The sequence below is a fragment of the Rhodnius prolixus genome, unplaced genomic scaffold (genome assembly GCF_049639745.1).
Source record: "Rhodnius prolixus isolate KJV_2025 unplaced genomic scaffold, Rpr scaffold_1, whole genome shotgun sequence".
In the NCBI taxonomy this organism is placed as follows: Eukaryota; Metazoa; Arthropoda; class Insecta; order Hemiptera; family Reduviidae; genus Rhodnius; species Rhodnius prolixus.
This window is the reverse complement of record NW_027411581.1, coordinates 17121095-17141321: the sequence shown is the minus strand read 5'-3', so window position 1 is coordinate 17141321 and position 20227 is coordinate 17121095. Positions and strand designations below refer to the sequence as shown.

At 31.9% G+C, this 20227-nt stretch overlaps 1 protein-coding gene across 2 annotated transcripts in view; it reads left to right on the top strand.

Moving 5' to 3' along the window:
• Nucleotides 1-221: 221 nt before the first annotated feature.
• The window catches only part of LOC141455933 (uncharacterized), a 97251-nt gene continuing 77245 nt past the window's right edge, over nt 222-20227 (top strand). The window contains exon 1 of one of the 2 annotated variants that reach the window (XM_074131451.1): nt 222-479. Coding sequence is in view for 1 of the 2 variants with exons in the window: in XM_074131443.1 (XP_073987544.1) it covers nt 436-479 (44 nt within the window). In the remaining variant the exon portion in view is untranslated. The remainder of the gene's footprint in view (nt 480-20227) is intronic. The other variant, XM_074131443.1, reaches the window with a different exon arrangement.

Below are 20227 nucleotides of genomic sequence, written 5' to 3'. Positions count from 1 at the left end.
TGAAGTAGGAAAAAAGAGCTATACAAAGGAATATTAGGACTGCATTTAAGATTCAAGCATTGAACGCATTCTGTAGTTTAGACTGAAAAACTGCCAAACAGAAGTCTAGCTAACATAGTGGCGCATTCTATTCTGACATAAGATTATTAAATTAACTGCAAATAACACTTGCTGTAGGTCATCGTATAGATGCCGCTAGCATACCTGACTCCACAGGTAGGCTGATAACGAGCAAGAGATCTTAATACGTTAGTAGTGTGTCAGGTATCGGTGATGAAGGTTAGTGGAGGAAATAGGATTCGTTGAAGTGATAATCCGTTGAATACTTCGTGTGATAACAATTTTCCTTGATGAACAAATCTTTCAAATAAAATTTTGTGAGTGATGTTCTAGTTATAAGTGAATTTCTAAGCAGATCGAACGAAAGCAGTGGATATGACGAGTGAAGAAGCTGTCAATAAAGAAAATAATTCTGAAAGGTTCGCTTTTTTTATTATTATTAGTTGAAAGATTTTAAATATGAATGTTTAAATATATTTCGATAGGGAGGAATTAATGGACGTTTCCAACATATATGAGAACTCATCTGTGATATGCAACTTGCTGCCGGAGCCTGTTGCAAACGTAGGCCTTTCTTCCACCTGCCACATAACGGGCCTCTCCACTAAGACAAACTCATCACAATACATACACAAAGCGGAGAACTAACCATCGTTTGCTTTTATGAAACAGTTATAGAATATTTAGCAGATATAAAAATATAATTTTGTTAACAATAACAAGCAGAAGCATTAATGCAAAAATTTTGAAATTATCTTTTTTTCAAGAAAACAATATCCTGTTCTTATTTTATTTCAGTTTATCTGACAGCTTCCATGTCATTTAAGGATTCTGGGCAGCTGAGATTTTTCGTTTAGTTGGCTGTCACTTTGGAAACGGATTTGTTTTTTGTTTGTTTTTTTGTTAAATATTCATTCAAGTTTAAGTTACATTCTATATTTTGACCTATATTCGTTATCTACGCATTTATTTTTAGTGATAACATGAAGTAGAAACCATTAACATACCTCTAATACTTTAAGCTTAAGCAGTGATTATTAATTTGGTCGCTATCTATTCTTTGAAGAGTGGAGTTTGTTGGATAAAAAATGCTCTTACAGAATCAATAACCAACTTATTTTGGACAAGTTACGAGTTATTTCTAGGTTGAAATTTTTGATTGTCAGAAAAATTTTTCTAGGCTGTTGAAAATTATGAGTAGCTTGCACAGTTTTAAAATGTGTAAAGTAACAGCATTTCCCGTTTTGTCTACTTTCTAAATGCCATTCATTATTTCCTTAACATATATTTGAATAAAGAAGAATAGTTATATCTCTATCTTCAAGAACTGGATTTATTTTTAATGATTTAATGAAAAAAACATACAAATCTTTCCCTAAAAATATAAATTCTTAATACTTAGTCTATAAATTTTCTTTAAAGCAGTTTTTTTCTTTTCAAAACATAGATAATAATGACTAACTGAAAACGGCTAACAGCAAAAAAGGACTTCCAACAAAATGTTAAAAATCCGCTTTTTCTTATCTTTGCATTCTTCACGCATCTTTTCAGTAAGAATGGGGCTTCTTTGCACCTCCTAAGTACAAAAAAATAGAGGCCAATTAATTTGCTTTAACTACAGAAATTGGGCTTGTGCAGTAGAAGACCCAATCCTTGCAGTTAATAACACTCACTAGCGGCCATAGTTCGTGTCAGATGAAGTATACATCAACTTATCTAAACATTGCCAGCTGTTCAAATCGGGTTGTCGATGATAAAGAAGGTCTCTTTCTCTCTTCTTATCTTGATTGTCTTTGCAGTGTCTAGTAGTGTTAGTGGTTCAGATGTACCTTGTACTAAAAGAGGGAAGGGAGTGGTGAATGATGGTTTGGTGTTCGACGGTTATTTATATGTTATTATTATTATTATTATGATAGATTACAGATTATTAGTTGATCAACAGTTATGATGTAGCTTAACATATAAGTCTAGCAATTTATAATACTCTGAAGAAGGCGATAAATTTGTCGGAATGAAAAAAGAAATTTTTCTACAAAATTTTACTGACCGCACGTCAAAATTCCCAAGTGATGAATGTTCATTTCTATGCGTCAGATTTATTGTATGAACTCAGCAGATGTCGAGATACCAGCTCAAACACCATCAATATATGTTTGCCTATTGTAGCAGTTATATGATATAGTACTACTACAGAAAAGGCACAATGTATTTTTGGTGTTCACAATTTGAAAAATCGAACTGTGGTCTGTTATGTTCACTATGAAAGAAAGGGTGGCAAAGGCTCAAATGAAGTGACGTAGTCTTTTCTGCAGTTACATTGAGGGACAAATTTTATGTGACCCTCATATCAAGAAGTTGAAGATCATCGCCGTCAACTGTGTAGGACCATAAGCAACAGTTCCTTTTTTATTAAAAACAAAATTTAAGCCTTTCTAGGCAGATTAATCTAATAAAAATGATGGTGAAGGTGTCTTTAGTAACAAAGTATGAGAAAATCGATTGAGGTATTTTCAAATAAATCGCGAAGAACCGAGAAAACCAACCTGTCAAGTAGCCTTTCACGTCACATATTTTGACAAAAATTTTATTGTCAGATGAGTACTTAAACGGAAAATGACACTTGTGCTTTCTGTAAATTATCATTTTGGAGATATTTGTTCTTATTCTTACACATAGATCTGTGCGGTGATATATTTCAAACGATAAATTGCCTTATCAGCGGAGTTAGAAAAGAAGATAAGAAATGTCTGCTTTAAGAGTTATAAAAGTGCATGTAGTGTATTTGTCTTGGCATAATTAAGATTATTAAGAAGCACCTCACTTTCAAAGCCTTCACTTGAAGTTCTTCTTTTGAAGATTTTAATGAGATTATATTTTTGTACCTTGGTTATTTATTGCCAAATTGATAACGTTTCTTTCGCAAGAATATCACTGTCAGTTTATCTAAGAACACTTATACGTAATATTAGCCGTATTTATATTTTTTAAAAAGCACTGGCTCTGAGAAGTATTAGCTTGAATTGACTGGAACGACCTTGAACTTTCATTTTCTTACTTTGCGAATGGGAATGCTAAGAAGATGTAAAAAGTTCGTTTGTGAAAAGCAGAAGTCAAAATTGCTTGAAGTTCAAAGCTCATTAAAAGCCTCTAGCATAGAGCTGAGCATTTTTTTTTTTTAATTTCTCCAAACTTAGGTACTTCTTATAATGTTAGCCTAATTCAGAACTGCTGTTACGTCTGACATCTTTATAAAAATAAATAGGCAGGCGTCACTTAACGCTTTAAGTGGTTACTGCCGACAGATCATTTTATGCTTGTAAGCTTTTTCTATTAGTATGAAATTACGGGAAGAACAGCATGAAATTCAATTACTTCTGCTATATTTATCTAAAGTATACTTTTTATATGAAAATTTCAATAATGTTTTGAAGTCTGGTTTAATGGATAAAGATCGCTAATACGGTGCAAACTTAGAATATTGTTACCCTTCTAAATGGCTATCGAATTTAGTGGTTTTGAAGTCTGGTCTAACAGATACAGATCGTTGGCTGAGCTGCCGACAGCCATTGACACATGCAGCACGTTGTTAATAACACTAACGTTCACTTTTACTTCAATCCTGAGCAACTTTATTTATCTCTTATCTGATTTGTGTAAAATATAAACTGATGTGCTATGCTTTATATGCGAGACGTATATTTAAAATGACTTTTCAATTTAATTGTTAAAACAGAACATAAAAAGTAAACAGTACATTACAAATGGTAACACCTACTCTAAAAGCTGTTGTCAAAACTTCACTTCCAACTAGGACAATGTTAAGACAACAAAGACAATAGTACAATAGCATTAAGACAATACATATAACAAACGTCTCGCTGAATTCAATTAAGACCTTCAACTTCTGTACAAAACAATAACGTCTATCTGCTTAATCTGATTTTTGCACAAATTTTGGTTTTGTTCCTCAACTTTCAGTAGATCGTTAGTTACAGAATATATTTTGGTTTTTCCATTAAATAATTTCTTGATATTTTCTTATTGTCAAATTTCCGAATTAGACAGGGACGCTATGGTACTAGTCATGTGTTTTATTTGCAAATGTTCCTTGGAAACTGCTTGAAGGGCTGTAACTAAAACGTTTGGGTTCAGGAGCGACCATAACTACAAAACGAAATACTATTCTTGCACTAGATTCAGTTTTTGAGATATCCTTTTGGAACATACGCAAATAAACATACAAATCGTATTATAATATAGCTGCGATATAGAAATACAGTTTTAATTAATTATTTTATCTATTCTAATCTAGCGAGTTAATCTATCTTCTTCTTTTTTATATTTATTGATGATCAGTGTTTAATAACATTAGAAGAAATGGATGTACAAACGACTAGAAAACCAAATAAATCCGCATTCTAGACCAACAATATTTTCAATTAACAAAAAATATTGCAAACAAACTTGATGTAAATTTTTTAAGAAATTAACTTTCAACTTCATTGAATATTAAAATTTTAGTTTAAAGTTAATAACTCCTTCAGTCTTTATAAACAGTTTCATCATGAATTTATATTCTGTTAGGATTATCAATTCATCTAAGTATGTAGTTCCTATAAGCATTTTGATAATTACTTCTACGGATTTCCGTTTAAGCAATACTTTGTACAGAATCACTTTGTTACTTCTTACATTAATATTTTGTAATAGCACAATTGTTGGAAACCGTGCTAAGGTTGTGAGTAGGAACAAGTCGTAAACAATATCTCGTATACGTGGAAAAAAAGTTTAGAAGCCGAACTTTCAGCAATGATAGCTTTTCCTCTTCATGGCGAATTACTAAAAATTTAAGACATGTATCTTATACGTCTGAAGAGATACATCTTGTTTCTACTGTTTTAATTTATAGATTAGATTGAGCAGAGAGGTAGTGAATGTTAAAGCAGATATCTTATAAAGTTTGTATCTGCTTTGATCTTGATGTGTTTGTTTTCCTTTGCTGGGAAATTGGATCTTTACTTGTTAATCAGTTTTATACATAATCAAATATCTACTTGTTCATCGTAATTCTTAATAACTAAAGAGCTATCTACAAAATAAATTCTAGTGAAGTGGTTGTCCATGAATGTTGAATTAGGTAAAATTTTAGATAAACTGTATCATTTTAGGTTGTTCATCTATTTTTTTTATTTATTTCTAATTTTTAGTAAAAAAATTGTTTTAATGAGGTTGTTTTACAATTTATTTAATTCATTAGTCTTATTACTTATAAGAGATCACGATGTTCTATTCATATTTTATACATTTTTATATTTATTTAGTTACATCGCTAAATATTGGCGATGTGAAATAAGAGTATTATTCCAGATTTATAAGGCAACAAAAAAATCGAATTCAGTTTCAAAACTCTCTTTATAAACTCATGGGCATAAACTATATCATAAAAGCAATGATATCTTAGAAATATAAGCTGTTAGTAGCGAGTTCTCGTAAAGGATTTTGTGATATTTTATGTTTTCATTTTTTTTTTTTTGTTAATTTCTATTTTAACTTAACGTAAATATGATATTTTTTTGTCCATTATTGGTAGTAGTAGCCAGTGGTGTACAGATATAGGTAGCGTCTTGAGAACGGAAAATCTACCCAGGAATATAAATCCTGATAAATCGGAACAAAATGTGGTAATCCGTACAAAATTTAGAGCTACAAGCTCTCTTTCAAGAAAGCCGCAATTCTTGTGATAAATTTTAGCTGACTCGACAATGTGGCGAAAGGTGGTAGTTGAAAGATTATACTAAGTAAATTATGCTCGATAAATTATATACTGGACCCTGGAGCCTTTAGTTATAGCTAAAGTTTAGTTGGATCAATAAAACTTGCAAGTACTATATAAGTGGTACTGCCCGGATTCTCTGGGTTGCTGCTAAGTCACTGTCAGATGATCAGTTACAAGAACATATAAAGTTAGAAATATGAATTTTAACATAACTACAAAGAATAAAGTAGATCCTAACAAAGAAGGCAATGCTAAAAAGAAAGCTGTTTTCAAGCAGCAGTCAATTTACAGTCGATCATAACATACGATGGTGTAGTTTTCCCACTGGGTCTTAAAATTATTGGCTGTGCGAGAATTTTTAGGTGACTAATTTCTATGACTGTCGGGTCTATTTGGGAATAGTTCCTCTCTGTCCAAACCATAACCCAAGAACTTCAAACTCTTGATTCCTGAACTCTTCTCTGAATTTTGCTTGAAGAAAGCTGATGCACTTGTTGCATATGCATCCTTTACCCGAGGCATATTTAGACCTTAGTTGGAATCGTTCGTTTCATATTAAATAGTTGGGATAATTATAGAACTCTCTTCGATGCATGCGGAAATGCCATTCTGACATAATACCGTAAGGTGCCGTCAGTATCCACACTTCATCCACCAGAAGTTCCGCCATTCGTTTACATTATGTGGAATACGAGAAGGAAAGAAAAAAAAAAAAGAGAGTTAAAAGCTGGTGACTTTTAAAGACCAAAAGAAAAAAGATGTTCTTCAAGGTGAGTACCGTTATGTTTGTACATTTAAACATTCATGAGAAACTGACTTTTTTTTATGGGTCTGTAACAGCTCAAGTATTACAGGGTTGCTGGCAAATGTCTTAACATACTACCTGAATTTGGTGAATTTATTTCTAGACCAACAAAAATTTTATTTAAATTGAAATTGTTAATTTATGTTCTAAAATTTTAATCTTGACTTTCAAGTTTATAAGATCTCGACGATATTTATGACAGGATCATTTACATTCTTGTTTACTCTAGAGGAAGGACGAACTGATGGATATTCTTGAATTAGTTTCTCTTTTTATTTGAATGGGTGCTTACAAATAAGTGTTTATACGAAGTATTCATTGCTATAAACGAAAAATAGAAATAAACAAAGAAATACTTAATGTTAACAGCAGTATAATTGTTATATTTCTCGTTAAAGAGGGGTTGATGAGCCATTTTATTGCTTATCTTGGAGCTCCTACTTGCAACCTAACAACTGCATTTTCACGGACACACCCAATATTCACCCAAACTTGCAGAAATGTGCAACTACTTTAGTTTAGCGTACCAACTACCAAATCCAGCTCACTACCAAACATACCTACATAGAACTTACGTAATATACTTTGTAACTACTGGTAAACAAAAGAAGCTTATGCTAAGAAAGCTGTAGGAATTTGTATATCCTTATTCCCTCACCATTATTAATACTGAATAATTGATTTTTATATTTTAATTTCCAAATATTTTTACAAATTTGCGTCATACATTAGTGCTTAAGAGTGCTGATATTTCTTTAAAAATTAATCAATAAACCTCTAGACATCAACAGAAACTTCACCACCTGGAATGTAAACTTTTCTTTTGGAGAAGTAGCTTATCTCAATGAAGGAATACACTGAAGTCTTCAAAGAACATTTCAGTACTTTTAAAAGTTACACTTAATTTGCTATTTCGCTCCAAACTTTACATCTGGAAGCTCTGACCAAAATAAAATTTGTGTTTTAAAATATTTTCACCATTTTATTGAACTGAACATAACAATGCTGTTTTCTTTCAGCCCAAATTTGGTTTAAAAAACTTAAAACTTGAATTGTTGCATATTAGTTAAATAACCTATGAATTTTTCGCACTGAATAATAAAAACATATTTCATGCAAGCAACGCTTACTTTAAATTATCGCTCTCTGAATGCCCTTGAAGTCTTTTTATTTGATATTTCCGCAAGAAACGTTCTTGATCGTACGTGAATTGTTTTATCGATATTTCTACCACAATGTCCACATGTCTGTCCACATTGATAAAGGCTCTTCTAATCAAACAAATGGGGGGCATAGAAAATGTAAAGGGTCGCAGTTATGTTTGATATTACAAGAAAATCATTTCACATTTATAAAGAGAATTCTTTCTTTTTTTTCTTTAAATATTTTTGTTTAGTCAAGGCGAGCAAATGTGATTTAATTTGTGAGTTTGCTTTGGCTCACGTACAAAGTCACAACAAATAGACCTTGTTGTTGAGTAAGGATCTGAATATTACAGAATATTTGATTGCCTACACAATGCACACAATAAGTAGATTGCCTAGATTGAACCATACTTGACTGGAATGTATTAAAATAACTAGTACGAGGGTCGTTTGAAAAGTCCGTGCAAAAATAAAAACTACTTAATTTTTTGGGGTAAACCTTTTTTATTTTTCAACATAGTCTCCTTTTAGGCTTATACACTTCGTCCAACGCTGCTCTAGTTTGTTGATCCCTTCCGAATAATAGGATTTGTCCAAGTTTGAAAAATAGCCATTCGTTTCTGCAATCACCTCCTCGTTTGAATAAAATCTTTTTACCGCCAGCCATTTCTTCATATTGGGGAACAAATAGTAGTCCGAGGGAGCCAAGTCTGGAGAATAGGGGGGATGTGAAACGAGTTGGAACCCTATTTCCATTAATTTTGCGACCACAACTGCTGAGGTGTGAGCTGGTGCGTTGTCGTGATGGAAAAGGACTTTTTTGTAGGCCAATCGTGGGCGTTTTTCTTGCAGCTCGGTTTTCAAACGGTCCAATAACGATGAATAATAAGCACCTGTAATAGTTTTACCCTTTTCCAGATAGTCGATGAGGATTATTCCTTGCGAATCCCAAAAGACAGTCGCCATAATCTTTCCGGCTGAAGGAACGGTCTTCGCCTTTTTTGGCGCAGATTCCCCCTTGGTAACCCATTGTTTAGATTGTTCTTTGGTCTCAGGAGTGTAGTGATGTATCCATGTTTCATCCACAGTGACGAAACGACGCTTAATGTCCTGCGGATTTTTCTGGAACAGCTGCATACCGTCCTTGCAACACTTCACACGATTTCGTTTTTGGTCAAGCGTGAGCAATCGCGGCACCCATCTTGCGGATAGCTTTGTCATGTCCAAATGTTGATGCAAAATATTATGTACCCGTTCATTCGAGATGCCCACAGCACTAGCAATCTCACGCACCTTCACTCTTCTGTCATCCATCACCATATCATGGATTTTATCAATGATTTCTGGAGTTGTAACCTCAACAGGGCGTCCAGAACGTTCAGCGTCACTTGTGCCCATATGGCCACTCCGAAAATTTTGAAACCACTTATAAACTGTTCTAATCGAAGGTGCAGAGTCACCATAATGTTTATCAAGCTTCTCTTTAGTCTCCTGAGGCGTTTTGCCTTTCATAAAGTAGTGTTTAATCAACACACGAAATTCTTTTTCGTCCATTTTTTGAAAATCACTCGACTTCCTCGATTCAAACGAATGCCAAACACAAAGAAATAGACCGATCTGGCTGAAACTTGGTGTGTGTTCTTCCAAGAGATGCTACTAACTAAACATAACCTCGATACGCGCCAGTGGTGCTATCTCTCTGACTTTGCACGGACTTTTCAAACGACCCTCGTATATGCCTTTGTTAAAATAATAACAGTTATAATGTTAAACTGTTCAAAATCGTTGCTTCTTTTACCTCTAGTAAACTGAAATTTTAGCAGTTTGAAGAAGAGAACTTAACTCTTGTTAAAAAGTCCATCATTACTTATAGGGCTGTAACTAAAGTCTTAGAAAGAAACAAAAGAAAAGAAAGAAATGAATTAATTATTTTTATTTAGTGTCCAATTTGGAAATGAGTGTACGTGTAAAAAGTATTTTCGATTCCATTAAAATTAATTGAAAAAAGAAAATAACCTTTAACATAATTGCTAGGTATCATTTATTATATCAAACTTAATAATAAACAACTAAATAATTATTAGTATGAAATTTTTTATATTGCTTCTGGCAAACATTACAACTGTAAAACAATGAAGTTTATTTTGCAAGGATGCAGCAGAAAGGTACTACATTAAGGCTTGTTATGTTTTGTCATGTCTGGCCCATGTGCGGAAGTTACGAAGGACAATAGTTGGTCTGTTGGTCAAATTAATGTTAACATGGTTCATTACGTATTGTTACTATGTTACACTAATATGTTAACAATTTAAAATGAACATTACGATATAAACTAATGGCAAAATATTACTACAACAGTTGTAAATAGTAATGGTATTCATTACAAGATGTTTGACAGATGTTAATGTAAAAATAATGATCATTCAAGTAATGTTGATAAGACGCTTTATTATTTCTGTTACTTGAATCGGAATCCCAGGCAATATATTTTATATTTTTGTTTTATAGATACATTCGCTTTTTCAACAAATTTAATTAATCGGTGGAGGGTGCTCATTGTTCTGTATACTCGTATTTTCCACGTGTTCGGTCGATTTTTAATTCTGACGCAATCGGGCCTAATATCTAGTTTTATGAATACGTTGACATCCAGATAAGAAAATGGAGGAAAAGAAACTCGAATGAATTAAGTCAACTAAGTTAAGAGAAAGAAGTAACTTTTTTCCCATTACTTAAATAATTCGTTACTTAATATTTTCCTGCATCGATTACCTTCTTGCAGAAAGAGGGATTGTTGCTATGATTCAATCTTTGGAACTCTAATATGAAAAGAAAACGAAAGACTACTTGGATTTTTGGCAGATCCTTTTAAACATTCATACGAGGACAATGCAGCGAAAAACTTCGTCTCTTTTAAGTTCAATGTAAATTGTCCAATGTTTTTCCTATAAATAGATTCCATCCTTTAGTATTTATCACCGAGAAAGATTTCTGTTTAGCATCGTTGACCATCAGTTCAAACAGATATCTATTGCTTTATATTCTTTTTATGAAAAGTAGTTTTAAGGTAGTGATCTGGCTGACTCGCTAATGTAGTGAACATACAATTGAAGTCGACATTCGTATGAATCGTTTGGAGTAAAACTTGAAAATCGAAAGAAGAGGAAGTCTATGGGTGTTCACACTGATGGTTTATTTACTTTTTTGATTGCAGAATTTTTTATTTTTGTAGCGCGTCATGTTTTTTAAAACTTTTCCCTAGCAGTTCAACTAATGCTAGAAAACTATTGGCTAGAAACATTGGATGATCTGTGTTGGAAATGAGAGCTTTCGTTTAATGTCCGGAATGACTTTGACTTCTAGTGTGATGATGTCTATTTAAACATAATTTTCACGAAAACATTATGGGGAAAGATGATGAACTCCTAATCTAAGATACGATAAAAGAATGGTGCCTTCTAAAAGAACTGCAGTTTTTTAAATGAGTCCAACTTGATAATCATCACGTTAAAAAAAAAGGTTTGGAAAAAAGGTGACGCAGAATGAAGACGTATGAAAAAATAGTCAAAAGAAAGAGAAAATCGAAAAGAAACATGATTATGATGATGTTGCAATACTGAGTGTTAGGAAAAGTGAGCTAACGGTGGTTATAGAAAGGCGCCCTCTCCGTTTGTCTCGCTCACAGATCTAAGTGGGAGTCAGAATGAGGTAGAGGTCAACAACCAACTCACAAACTCCTCCGTTCTTATAAAACAAGAATCAAAATTAATTTTAATCCATTTTTTTTTTTTATTATTTTTTAATTGTACCATAAATGTATTGAAGACAAAAGTTTAACTAAGATTTTTAACATCATTTGAATCGTTAACATGCGGTTATTCCTCTGCATTACAAAATAGCGATAAGTAGACTTCATATTTTAAGAATATGTGATGTAAAAAAGGACCACTCAATGATAAGGAATATCATACAATTTTTGGATCGAAATGTCTTCTTTTTTCTTTTTTAATTTCATCAGGTAGAACGTGACTTGTTTAGAGCCTGGATGGTTACCAAGACTAAGAAGGGTATCCTTCCTATACTTTCCAACTTAATAACTTAAGTTGCCATCTTTAAGGGCTTAGCGGCAGGGATGCATATTTCACTGGGAGAGGTTATTCCTATCTAATGTCTGTTCCTTTTTCTCTAGAACTTCCCTTGAGACTGGTTCCCTTAAGTTGAGGGAACCAATCTTATTTCACTTGGGGCAGAAGAGTGACTCGCTACGTGTGATCTACTGCTTCCCTGTACACTACTTGGGACTTCCTTGGTAGAGCCAGATTAGTTACCAGACATTGGAAGAATATGTGTCCTAATAAATTCCCCGTTTTTAATTTTCGGAAACCCTCTACAAAATTTTTAGAAGGGCATTGTTGAGGGGGTGAGCTGTATTAATTGATATCTACACAATCTCGTGTATAAATTGTTTTCTGAAATAAATTATTATTGAACTAAGTCAGGGACAAATATTTAAACAAAATCACTTAAAATTTAACTTAATAAGTAAGCAATTTCAATTCAGTTGGCTAAATGGGCCCCCACCTGGCACCATTGCAGTTTTAAAGCAGTTTTATTTGGTCGCAGGTGAAAAAAAAGTTTACATTGAAATAAATAATTAAATAGAATGTAAGGTTACCTTGCAACTTTGCATCAGAATCTTTACGCAAGAAAAAAGTACATTCATGCTGTAAGTATTACTTACATTTAAAATATTTTCATTGTTTCTGGAGGATAGAATATTTCAGTACTTTGAAAATAGTCCAAATGAAATTCCCTTAAAGACACTGTACACTTGTTTTTATTAAATATGAATTTATGTTCCCTTAAGTTAGCTGAAATATTTCTCATTTCTGAAAAGTAACTTATTCTCTAGCTTCTATTCTTCCCATATGGTGTTACTAACTCCAGGTGGTGTATTAGTTCTTTAGAGCGTATGTTAGTAATTTGTATTATACATCTAGAGAAGGAATTAGCTCAGTTTTAGCGCACATAGATCGCAGAGGAACGGGTTCAAGTCCAGCTAGCTGTCTGTAGTTTTCCTCATCAGAACAGCCCTTCGCTGTCCGTTGATGCATAATTTTAAGGGTAAATTAATTACTATAAAGGCAAACATTGTCCTGAGCTCGACTGTGCTCTGAGATGGCTTTGACCGTCATTGACCTTAAATTTTAAAGAATAGGAATTTTTTTTTTCCGATGTTTAGATTCCACAAAGCTTTGTGTGAATATGTTGGATTAATAAAAGCATTAAGGATGATTTAAAGTATGAAATTATGAAATGATATAACGCATAATGCAATTTTCTTAATCTTGGTTTTCTCGTTTGAATGAATGCTCATATTAACCACTTGTTATCTTTTCATTCAGAACAGAATGTGCTCTGAGCCGAGTGATTTCGTCTAAAAATTAATAACAATGAATTATGTCATCACAATTACGTCACAATATAGAATCCCTATTTTCACAAATATTTCCCTTCGTAAAAGGGTTCATCTGGTTGCCCTGATCATAAGTATTGGTTTTATTTTGTTTGGATTGTGGTAATGAAAGTAATAAATTGGTTAGATGAAACGAAAATTACTTCGGATTTGAAGAAAGATTATTTAAGCCTCCCAAATGATTTCAGGGGAGATAATTAATGTGGAATCCTTTAGTAGCTTTTGAGATCATTATGGTAACGTTATGGTTTAGTGATACACAAATAATTCTTCTGAAAATTTTCTTTGTAAGAATCCGCTTCTACAATACTGATCTCTACAATAGAACATATTAAAAATGTTAAATATATTACCAACATCAGAGATTTCGTCGAACGAAGGAGCTATCTGAAAAAACTATATGAAGTTTTTTAATTTTTTGATGTTTAAAAAAATGCAAGTAACTTTTTTTCCTAAATTAAGTACATGGCGCTATTTAAGTTTTGTAAAGTTCCTGGCCCAATTAAGATTAACTTCAAAATTCCTTATTAAAACAACTATTCAAAGAATTTCTTAGAAAATAAACCCTATTAAATTGAGTATCATCTGCAATATACAAGGAACAGAAAATTTATCTTACATTTTGATTCCCGAAATTAAATTTCTTTTTTTTTTTTAAATTATTACAATAATTTTACATTTCCTGCCCAAAATATACATTAATGCTCCAATAAAACTACATTATTTGCCATTTATAATTTAATAATCTAATTTTATTAATTTTATTTTCCTTCTATTACTTTCGCTTACTAAGTACACCAGGTATGGATGCAAAGTTTACGGTCGTATCAAATTGTTGATATCGAGTGAGTAACGGAAAATGGTCTTCAAACAAACACTAGCTCAATAGCGTAAAGTCGCAGAAAGCTTGGACTTAATCTCTATTTGAGCACCCCCAAGAGACTTGACAGTGATTTAGCGAAGGAAGATCGCTCAATCAAATATGTCGCTTACAGATACTCGTATTTTTTTCACTTTTCATGATTTCATTTTTATAGACAGGTTTACGCTTAAAGATTCTCATCAATGTTACGCTATATTGAAAAAACTATATATTCTTTATTTAAGGTATATAAAATAAAGAAAGTTAAACAAAAGTTTACTAGAAAATTCTATTTTAACTTATAATAAGCCTCTTCAGAAACCAACTTGAAGAAATGGTTCCGTTTCATTTGTAAGAAATTAGCAATTAATTTACCTTACAATTTGCTGTAGTATAAACTCGGGTCTTCATTTCCTTTATGAACCATCTCAACTGACTAGGCCCCTTCCGTCCATCTCAGTTAATTTAGTTTGAACTTTCTGCATCATCTTTCTCATTTCTTTTTCTTTTCTTATCTCCCTTATTTCTCACTTCTTAATGTGATTGCCAAGATAAAATTTATCCAAAGCATACTTTTATTTTTTCCAAAAAGAACTTACGAAAAAGAAGTGTACCGTGAGATAAAGGCAAGAAACTGTTAAAGAAAGATAGAAAATTTCATTACTTAAATTAGGTTTATTTTATTTTTAACTTTTCTTTAATTGTAGTTCTTGAACTAATTTCTGAAATATTGACATTTAAGGGATCAAAGGAGTTAATTGGCTGACCTTACCTTTTTTAGAATGCTTGTATTTAGTTAATTAGCTTCAGTTTGTTTGTTCTCTTAAATAAAACTTTTTAATTTTTAATATCATCAGTGAAATTAGTTAAATTTGTATTTTATTTTAAAAGAAGAACAGAAAATGTAATCCTAAATTCATAATGATGAAACTTTTCGTTTTACGTATCGCATAAGATAGAACTTGCTGATAAATATAGAACCAGCTCTGCGTAGCTGTACTGTTTTCTAATTAAATCTTTGCCTGTTTATGTTGTTTACCTGAATGTATTCTCTCTATGGAAACTGGACTATTAATAGAGATTAAAAGGGTGTCATAACTTATTATCTTAGCCTCGTAATAAATGAATACAATACAAAACTCCTGACAATCATGTTAATAACAGTATTAACGGCAGAAATGGTTGCAAATAATTAGATTTAGCGCTCCCAAAGACTCTAGCTCATCATTCATCTCTCTGGTTGCTAATTCCTGGTTTACCTACGTGGTGTACGCAATACGTATGTTTAATAGTTCCAAGGAGATTTGGCTTTGTAACTTAACAATCACAACACATCTTTGCTTACACGCCCATACTAGTTTTAGAATTTAGATAATAATATGTTTTCAGTATCTAATTTGGACGATAAGAAGAAAATATTAGCAGTTGCCATTTCAATTTAGTTCTCAAAAGCATGTTGGAGGACTTTAGAACACTAAAAAAAACTCCTTTATTTATCAAAAATATGGAATTCCAACTAGTAATAATAACCACCAACTACTAATGCGAATTAGTTTACAACCTTGTGATTGCAAACATTTTAAAAATGTGTGTAATAGTTACTTATATTGCTTGTTTAGCTATAAAATTGCCATGCCGAAGAAATTGTATCCTCTCCAGCAAGCAATCTTGTGTCCCTTTTCCCGGCATTGTTATTAGATTTACAGTAGTTGGATTATTATTATTATTATTTAATTCAACAACATTTGAGACAGTGGCGCCTGGAGCATATTTCACAGCAAATTTCCAATGGAGAGCGTTATTTCCTTACGGACAACAATCACCACTCCTGAAGAGTGTGCTGTAATGAATAGAAAAAGTCGCTTCAGTAAAGTAACATTTCTGATCGCTAAGTTACGTCGCCTACGGCTTTGAGTAGTTCGTTTAGTGATAATCGTTAAAGCAGCTTTCGAGAAAATCGCCAAAAAAAGAAGAAGAAGAAAAACAAACTGAGAAACGCGGTCGATTCTGGTGATTATTACTTAACCAGAAACTCATATTGTAATCAGAGCAATTCTCAGGTAACTTTGAAACTTCTAGTTACTCGTTTGTAAGATTGAGAGAAAAATATTTAGCGCAATATGTATTGATATTCCTAAGTTGTTCTGAACTGAAGTTCAGCTGTTTTTAAGAGATAATGAAAGGTAGCACAATGGTAACTAAGGTGTAATTGTTACACGAGTATGCGGGACACGTATTCTTAACGAGACTCTGCTAAATTGTAACTAAAAGTGCTTATTCCGGAAGAGACTTCCCATTTAAAATTAGTTCCTACAGTTGTAGTCCTATAATTTAATTACTGTTGAGAACAATAAAATTGTAGATAAGATATTTTTTAGTATTAGGTAAGGAATTTTTAAACGTAAATTTGTTTGACTTTCAAGTTTTTTTAGCAAAGTATTATGCAACCTATTTTTATCTTTTATTTTTTAAATACTTAAAAGTCGTTATCGATTGTTGACGATTATTTAAATGGCTCTTCTATAAAGTGATAATTATTAAAATTTTCTACTAAATTCTAAACAGTTTTAAAACTTTTCACATACTTCCAAAAACAAAACCCTTCAATGAACTGTTTTTCATCAAAGTACTAATACATTTATCCCTTCTTATATGGGGTATTACCCTGATAGTGGAAAGCGTATCCACTGTGGATGAACCCAGTTTATTTAACTCTAAACCAGGGTTATCAGAAAACTTACCATTTTGCAGCCGCAGTTTGCCTAATAAATGGATGTTATAAGTAAGGAGTGCTGTATTTATTGCCATCTCCACTACCAACTCAATATATAAGTATTATCAATTTATTATTAAATAATATTGATTTTTTCTCCCTACCCTCTTGAGAAACAACTGTTTCTACCATTTCATTAATTTTGAGGTTTGATTAACTAGTGAACTCCTAAAGTTGAAGAGCTTACGCCCAATTAAACGCCTCTGATTTTATTATTTATCACTAGGACATCTTTAAATACTATTTCAGATGTAATGCACTCAAGATTACATATTTAATTACATTACTGGAGAAGAGTATTCCAATCAATCCTTTCAAGGATTTCATTTAGTCTCAGCAAAGCAAAAAAAAAAAAAAATTCATATTATTTCCCTCCTAAGATATCGGAAAATTCTTGTCAGAATAGAAATATGCAAATTTCCTTAACAATTTTCAGCGAAAAATCAAAGACTTGCAAGCAGTTATTAAGTCTCAACGTCGGAAAACAGCAATCTTTTCGCTGTTTGCACAATTGGAAGTAAAATTTGGGTTGTCCTCTCACAAATAATTCGTACGTATTTTATTTATCAAAACTAAATTATTCAATTTGAATCTCTGGAGATCTAGCAGGTTTAGTTGTTACCAAAACTAACAAAAACTTGTAGTGAAATTCTTACACAAGTCTATTATTAAAATTCTTATTGTTTCTTACAATCCTTATTTCTTTTACTTATACTGAATTTGGCCGGACGTATTTAATTATCAAAGTTTCGATTATGATGATAACAAATTACGGGGAAGTTAATGTAGCCGAAGAAGTACCTATCATCAAATTCGAAAATATAGTTTCATGTTATATCCATCGCTCAGCACGCTAAAATTATTTGTTTCTCAAAATTGTTATAAATAAACGTGATTATTTATTACTTGAACAAATAATAACTCCAACTTATTCTTTAAAATCATTCTTTCAGTTAATTGATTTTAATCAAATTGGAAATTATAGATTTTGACATCTAGGTTAAAAATCGGTCGTCTAGTGGGGCCTAATCGAACTTAAATGTTTCAGCTTTCGTTTTTTTTTTTTAGCTTTTATGTAAACACTCTCAACGTTTAGACCATTTTCTAAAAACCAGTTTTTCTCAGAAGACAGCTGTTTCTAGTGAAAATTTCAAATTAGGGCATGTTAGTAATTCTTTTTTTTAAGTTGTAAGACGAATATAGTTGGTTAATTTGGGCAGAATAATTGAAAGATAAACTTACAAAAATGAGAACCAAAATTCTGAGTTGATTTTGTATTTTTGAAAAATATAATGTAGTATATTTGAAAAATTAACATTTTGAAAAGTATGAAGTTCATAATGTTCTATAGGAATTTCCAGTAAAAGTGTTAATGCAGAACGGGCTCACTGCAGTGGAGCAGCAGACTCAGTTAATATCTTAGGGGGCCACCTGGGAAATCCTTGCCTTCGATCTCCTCTCGTGTTCTCTGTGCTTGAGCCGAAATAACATTTTCAATGTTTAAATATTTTAACACCTGTGTAAGTTTAATGCAATCTTATCTCTCCACTTGCCAGTTTGTTTTAGGATTGTCGCTTAGAAAGAATAGAAAATCTGCATTAAGTAAAACAAAATAAAAAATAACAGGAAAGCATGTAAATTTTACGAATAAAGTGTAGTTAGTTTAGATGTTAATATTTATATAAAAAAAACATTAATCAAGCAAACTTGATTGCCTCCTCTGACTACCTTCTCGCACACCCAGTTTTGGATTTCCTATTCAAATAACCTCACTGTCTCTTTTTAAAAAACTAATTTGTTTGTTTTTTTAATATAAATCAAAATAGAAAGAGATAAATAATAGTCCTTCCTTCTGTGTTTTTAGGCATTAGTAGATTTCTTGTTGCATTTATTTGTCTTATTTAATTTAAAGAAAAGTTGGAAAAGACATCTCTTCTTCTACATTGTTGTACCATTCTTGGATATGTGCTATTTCTGTAAAAAATATTACATCTTAATAAAACTTCTTTGATACATTTGAACTTTGCTGAACGGAAATATCCGTCCGGAAATTTACGTACTAATAAAAGTTTATTCGCTTTTCACCCTATCATTTTGATAATGGCTCTTCGTCTTCAACTTTTTTTTTCTCAGACCTCTGAGTCAAATTGCTCTTTGGCTTCTTCGTAAAATGGTTAAAATTGATTGGCCTTCTTATATAAATAGATATACATATAGAAGAAGAAAAAAAGAAGTCTTTATTTAATTAAAAAAAAATATACATAACTTATAAATGAGTATAAATGATAGAAATCACAAATTAATAAATCAAATAATAATAATAAAAAAATCAAAAAATAAACTTTAATTTTAATTTATCTATTTTGAATTTTTACTCATCTTTAGCCATATTTATGTATATTAATTACATTCTGTACATTTGTACTAATTTCGTACATTTGCATATATTATAGAAAAGTGGAAGAAGTTGGGAGTTTTTGTAATTTTTTTTTGTGAATGGCAGGATGATGGAAAAAAAAAAGCCTTTCAATTACTTTAGAAGGAGTGTTAACTCTCTTAATGAGTTTCATGCTGAAAATACGGGCACTTTGCTGTGACAAAATACCGTAATGCGGAGTTTTGCCCTACTTAGGTAAATATTGCCGTCAGTCTTGGGTTAAAGAATAATTATGTTGCTAAAAATATTTACATTTATGGTCTACTATTTTATTTTTCATCTGCAAAGGCATCCTTTTAGGATAATTAACGTTTGTATTAATTAGACATATGTTAAAGCTCCCTTTTTTAGGTGATTTTTGTCTTACTACATAAACTAATAATTGGAAAACGTGTTAAGTTTTTAATACTAAATGAAATTTTATATTAGTAGAAATGTAAACTATAACAACTGAAGTAACAAATAAAGGAAGTGGGCACCACTGTCTACAGACTGATGTTTAATTTCCATCCTGCAACCGAAACTGCTCTAGAAGTTTCACCGTGCTATTGAGAAGGATCAAAATTGTATTCAATGGAAGTTTATTAAGCAGAGATTGTAACCAATTTTAGAAGGAATTCAGGTAACAAAAAACATGGTACACGTCATAGAATTGAAGAAGACAATCTTAACGAGGTCTCAATGGCAGCTAAACGTGACCGCTTCTTTCCCCTTCCTTGACTTTTTGTTTTTGTAAATTATGGCCATAGGTTTTTTTTTTGCAATAAAAGCAAAGTAATCGCCAATTTTTTCAGGCGATGCTTATCGTCTAACTACCGATTAGGTATCGAGGACGGAGGCGGAAGCACGTACATTACTGTTTTCATTATCAATTTTTTCTTATCAAATAAAAA